General features: G+C 36.0%; 2 protein-coding genes across 6 annotated transcripts in view; both read right to left on the bottom strand.

The window, feature by feature from the left end:
- LOC106516923 (disheveled-associated activator of morphogenesis 1) overlaps nucleotides 1-2,186 on the bottom strand; it is a 58,641-nt gene extending 56,455 nt beyond the window's left edge. The window contains exon 1 of one of the 3 annotated variants that reach the window (XM_014007534.1): nucleotides 2,087-2,186. The gene's annotated coding sequence lies outside the window, so the exon portion shown is untranslated. Of the gene's footprint in view, nucleotides 1-804; nucleotides 936-1,916; nucleotides 2,017-2,086 lie in introns of those variants that run through there. The other 2 variants (XM_014007535.1, XM_014007536.1) reach the window with 2 other exon arrangements.
- Nucleotides 2,187-4,329: 2,143 nt separating this feature from the next.
- The window catches only part of ppp1r13bb (protein phosphatase 1, regulatory subunit 13Bb), a gene marked incomplete in the record, with an annotated part of 31,825 nt that continues 30,359 nt past the window's right edge, over nucleotides 4,330-5,795 (bottom strand). For all 3 annotated transcript variants that reach the window (XM_014007529.1, XM_014007531.1, XM_014007532.1), the window contains 2 exon segments: nucleotides 4,330-5,255; nucleotides 5,441-5,640. In XM_014007529.1, the coding sequence (XP_013862983.1) occupies nucleotides 5,214-5,255; nucleotides 5,441-5,640 (242 nt within the window).

Below are 5,795 nucleotides of genomic sequence, written 5' to 3'. Positions count from 1 at the left end.
CTACCTATGATGTCAATTACAGGCCTCTCTCATCTTTTTAAGTGGGAGAACTTGCACAATTGGTGACTGACTAAATACTTATTTTCCCCACTGTACAAATGATTTTCTTTAAAAAAAAAGAAGCTTGTTGTACTTAGTGCATTTTTTCTCACAACAGATCTAACTTTAAAGCCTATAAATCTAAGTTGGAATCTTTCAGTGATCTTTGATTTTGGCGTGGAACAAGCAGAGAACAGCAAAATGAACCTGATCAAACTCCATTTGTCATTTGTGTTTCTACAATTATGATTTCTCGATTACATTTTAAACAATAATAATATTAATTTTTCAATAAAAATATTGGCCCTTGGCTTGGCAAAGTTATTAATTTTGGCTCCCTTGTGCTAACTAAGTTTGACACTCCTGGTCTGGATGTGTCAGAGACTGTTATACAGGCATAACTGACTTTGTGTGAGGAAGAAGAGAAAAAAAATTAACAACTAATCCCCAATATGGCCGTTACTGTGGTGAAAGGGTGCACTTCCGTAGAGGAAGCAATGCCATAAGGCGTCACTTGATGTGCCCGCTATTGCTAAACGTTAATGGGCAAATCAGCTGACAGCAACTAACAAAATAAACAATACAGCATTGTTTTTTTTTTTTGTGTAGAGACAAGCAGAAAAATATAAAGCACTAGACAGAAAAACACACCCATTTAAACCCTGTGGCCACTAAATTCAACAGCATTTAGCAAACAGAATAAGTCATCTAAACACTTAAAGACAAAAGTTCATTATAAAAAAAGGGTAAAAAAGTTAATAATACCTTGTGAGTAAACATTCAGGCTCCAACAAAACAGCTTAGCTGATTGGGAGAAGCTTGGAGTTACAACAGACTAATCATACATGGAATTCAACGTCCAGACCTGACGGTGCTGGACACCTCCCTGTCTGAGAATTAACGCTGTGGACAAAAACAACAGCATCATGTCAGGACTCTCCCGTGTTTACAGTAAAAACACGACTGCAGATCCCGCCACAGCTGTAATCCTTCTGGGCAGCAGAAATTACAAGCACACACAAGCCCCACAGTGATGTGGAGCATTTAAATCTGTGGAATGTACGCCTTTTTTTTTCTTTCCTCTGATAAGTCTTCAGCAGGATTTAAGATTACAAATAACAGTTGTGGACTTTGAGCGTAATTCAACGACTACCTGAAATGATTTATTCTGCTTAGTAGAAGTGAATCCTATTATCTCATAAGTTGAGCAGCATGCAGAATAAAGCAGTTTTTATCAGAAAATTCACGAGTCAGCTGATAAAAAACAAGAAAATTTAATGCTTTACAAAGGTGCACTTTATGTTGTCTTTTTTATGTTCTTTTAAGCAAATTAATATTTTAAGACTATCATTTAAAGTTGAAATCAATGGTTTTAGAAAAACAGTTATGCATAAATAAATAAAAAATCAGTAAGATTATATTATTGCAAAGTGAAAACTAGTGTACTAAATACAAGTGCATATTTATACACTCTAAAACTAGTTTTGGAGTAATTGTACAGTAAGGTTACAATTAAATGTGATACAAAGACTACAAGCCTCCTGGCAGAGTGTAATATTTAAAAGTTAAGAATTAAATATAAATAACATTTCTTCAACACTGTCAATGTTTTTTTTTTCTACATGGTCTTATGCGACTTTTAGGACATTTGAGATATTTGTAGACCAGTTTTTAACACGACAGCTCGAACAAACATGTCTAACTCACAGAAAGAAACCACCAAACAAAAGCAGTTTGCAAAATACATGCAAATGATATCCAACCAGTGACCCTCCATACCTGTCCGGACCGGGTCAACTCCGGACTACGGTCAACACAAAGTAGAGAATTCGTGAGGGGGAAAAACGGCACTTGTAATTAAAAAACAGCACAAATACCTCAAACATTAACTGGTGGTTGTTACATTGTTTTGAGCGTCCACACCGGCGCGGAGGTCACCAACAATACCGCAACCGAACGACCCGGTCCGGCTCGCAGAACTCACCGGAGTTCTGTTCCGCTGCTCGGGGGGGGAAAGAGTTTCAGTCGTTCAGTCAGCTTTACTTACTTGGTCACGTCGAGCATGTTTCCTGCTAAACCATTACTGTAGGTTCATCAGGTGAGACCGAAGTTCAGACGGTTCAATCGACTGGTTGGTCCAGGGACGGGCTGCGCGTGAGATCATAGCTTTACTCGAACAGGTAGTGCGCATGCGCAGTTCAGTGTTTTTGTCGGAGCATTGTGGATGTTGTAGTTTTGCTCATAACTTATTTTTATTGTTACAAACCCTGACAAAATACAATAATTGGCTGTAAAAACTCAGTGTAAACATTTACTTGTTAAATTATTTTTCGTGAGAAACTATCAAAAAAGAAATAGATTAATCAGCAATAAAAGTAGGTATTTTTCTTACCAGTGAAATCATTTTGACCAGTCATTTCCCGTTAATTTTAATAGTATTTAGTTTTAGGTCAAATTCTACAGTAAATTTGATTTAAATTGTGCATGTATTTTTTTCTCAAACACATCAATGACAGTAAAAGCCAAGTATCAAATATTATTTTTAACTTTATTTTTCTGTCAAAACCCATGTTTTGTTCAATAACTTGGTTTAAACAGTCAGCTTGTTAAATTTTTTTGAGTTGCATGAACTTCTATAGTCTTCACTGTCAAAAAAACACATTTATGTTTAATTTGGGAGGTCTTTGCAAGTGGTTACTTTTTGGAAGAAAAAAAAAAACATGTTCAAAAGACCAAAAAGATTAATTTTGTATACCAAGACCTTTTTTAAAAACTGAAAAGCAAAACTTCCACATGACTGCAGTTTGAGAACTTTGAGGTAAACAGTTTTTATTTATAGTTAAATATCTTTAAAAAAAACTGCTAAACATATTAAGAGTATCAGAAAATAATAAACCTGTAAATTAAATTTTTATAGGAAAACCTTATTAAATGAAAATTTGAAAATGTGAAATTTAAGATCTGAGCGATATCTGCATAAACACAAAACTCTTTAAAAAAGCTGTTAAGACATGATCAGTGATTTGTTGCCTTCTGGTGGCACAAACTAAAACTACACATGAATCGGAGTTGAAAATACTTGGATCCCAATATTTTTCTAACACATTTTTATAAATAAGAAACTTTATGTAACACACCTGTCTGCAGTCTGTCCTGCACCAGAGTGGATTTTTCTGCAGCATCTTTTTCTTTGATCACTTAGAAAAGCTACCATCAGAAATGTTTCAATGTAAAAACATCCACATAGCTTTTACATTAATAACAAAATCCAACCATCCATTATCTTAATCTGTTTCTTCCTTTCAGGGTCACAGGGTCATTATGTGATTTAAAAATTAGAAAGGCTCAACTTCTCCTGGTTCCTCAAATCAGTTTTCTAAAATAAACCAGCATAGGCTCATGTCGTGTCTGTCTTATTTTGTGATCTAAAACTGCCAGATGTTCAAAACAGCAAACAAAAGAGTTGATCATTTTCTTGAATCATGTCAAGTATTGCAATTTTTTTATTTTCTTTTTTTGTAAGATGTATTCTTTCATGTAATAAAAATGTACCAATTTCTTGGATTTTTTTTAAGTTAAAAACTGACAAAATCCCACACTTTTAAGTCAATAAATTAATTCTTTTAGAGTAAACCTATAAAAATTACTGCCTTGTTTCAGGATTCATTTATTGCCATATGCAGGTTAACGAGTCAACAATGCAATGAAATTCTTAGGATGAGAAAACCCTTCGACTCGCTATAAATAAAAAGACAATACATTTAAACAATTGTTTCACACCTAAACCTATTCTGTTTAAAACATACAAAATATTCAAGTATCTATAATCCCTGATATTTGTGGCCATATCCACAATGGTCGAAACAATTGTCCCAGACCACTTAAAGCTCCATAAATAAAATATATATATAAATATATACATCTTTATATATACTTTACGTTGTACTTACCCTATGACTTTAAAGTTTAAGATCTGTGTCCCATGGATTTATCTCCTCAAAATCAATTCAGTGTAAAACTTGAGTGGATTTTTTTATATATAGATTAGCCATATTGATCCTAAAAAATTCGATGAAAATTCAAATAAAAGTCTGAACTAATTATAAGAATGGCTCACTTGTGCTGATTCAATCAATTATCTGTGTTATATTTCTGTGGTGTGGTAAAGTGCAAAACTTCCCTGACATTTAGAAATAATATTCAACGTGCAGATTTCAGACGCAATAAAAATTACTGCCTCAATTAAACCATTGTTTCACACTGAAAAAAAATCACGTAACACAGGAAAGATTATTTCCAAAGGCTCAATTATAATTTATTAGTGTTCTTGCCACATATCCACAATAATCCTGCATTTAAATTCTAAACAGAAGACAGTAAACTTTGGGGAGGAGAAGGGGAGAAGGCATGGATGTTTATGCAATTCATGACAATATGTGAGCTCGCAATTTCTTGAATAAACTGGAATTCCGTCAACTAGCCTGCATGAGTAATACTGAGGATTTACTTGGATTTTACTTTTGCTTTATAAGAACAAGGAACTCTTGGGAGCTGCAGCAGCAAACTAACCATCATCTCACTCTTCAACATTTCCTTGGGCTTTTTAGGGACCAGCAGGAATAAAAGTGTTAAACTGATACTTCTCTTTGGTGGGTAGTCTAGAATCAATTGTCTCTGCTAAAGTCTACAAGACGAGCAAATTTGGCCTTAAAATACATCTGACAGATCAAATTAAAATTCACTGATAAAAATCAGCAACTTTTAACCCATAAAGATGAAATTCCAGTTATTAGTATCGTGTAAACTGGTGCCACCACAGACCTCATTAGGGAGATGGCTGAAGTGCGAACAAAGCAAGAAATACTGAGAGGAAAGTGTTTGATTGAAAGTGACGTGTGTCAGGACAGTGACGGAGGTGCAAGTGTGACGAGGGGCAGCAGGGATGGAGGCGTTTAAGAGACTTTTGGGAGTGCTTGCTTCTGCCTTTGTGTGTGCAGATGTGAGTATATGCAGAGCTTAGTGCCCTCTGCTTCAGAGAGGAGGGTTTTGTCGAAGCACAAGGCTGGGAGAGGTTTATGGCCACAGGGAGAAGTTGGAGCACCGGGCTCCTCTGTTCTCTGCTCTCGGGTGTTTCGCCGGTCCAGGTGTTGGACACGGCTCAGCGGATCCAGACACTACGCCAGGGAGCGCTGACGAGGTTTGATTCTAGGATAGAGCTGCAAAGATAAACACAAACAGTACAACACAATCAATATGCTGAATGATTTGTTTCAAGTAATTACTAACTTTTAAATTCAAGCAATTTAAATTTGATTCATCAGAACAAACAGATCTAAACATGACAAAGAAACCTGCAATGAGATTAAATCTAATAAATCAGACACAATGTGTTTGCCGTTACCCCCAGCAGGTTGCGGGGCACGTAGCCCTCTTTGTCCTCGAGTCGTGCCCACCACCAATCCGTCTCGTTCTCGTCCTGGCGCCGCAGAACGGTGATGGCGTCCCCCTCTTTAAACGACAGCTCATCTGGATTCTGGGTTTCGTAGTCCCACAGAGCATACACAGTTCCCTTGTTCATGACACCCAGCTTCTCCTGCACGCCTACAGTAAAGTCCAGATGACACAAGTTTATAAACTTGATACCGTTGTATGGGATAAATCTTGTGCCAGCAGGAACTGAATTTGAATTGCTCAGATTGAATCTGAATGTGCATAATTTGAAATTAAATTCATTGGTTTGAAAATTAATTTCACTA

Source organism: Austrofundulus limnaeus, unplaced genomic scaffold, assembly GCF_001266775.1.
Source record: "Austrofundulus limnaeus strain Quisiro unplaced genomic scaffold, Austrofundulus_limnaeus-1.0 Scaffold42, whole genome shotgun sequence".
Classification (NCBI taxonomy): Eukaryota; Metazoa; Chordata; class Actinopteri; order Cyprinodontiformes; family Rivulidae; genus Austrofundulus; species Austrofundulus limnaeus.
This window is presented reverse-complemented; position numbering and strand designations above follow the sequence as displayed.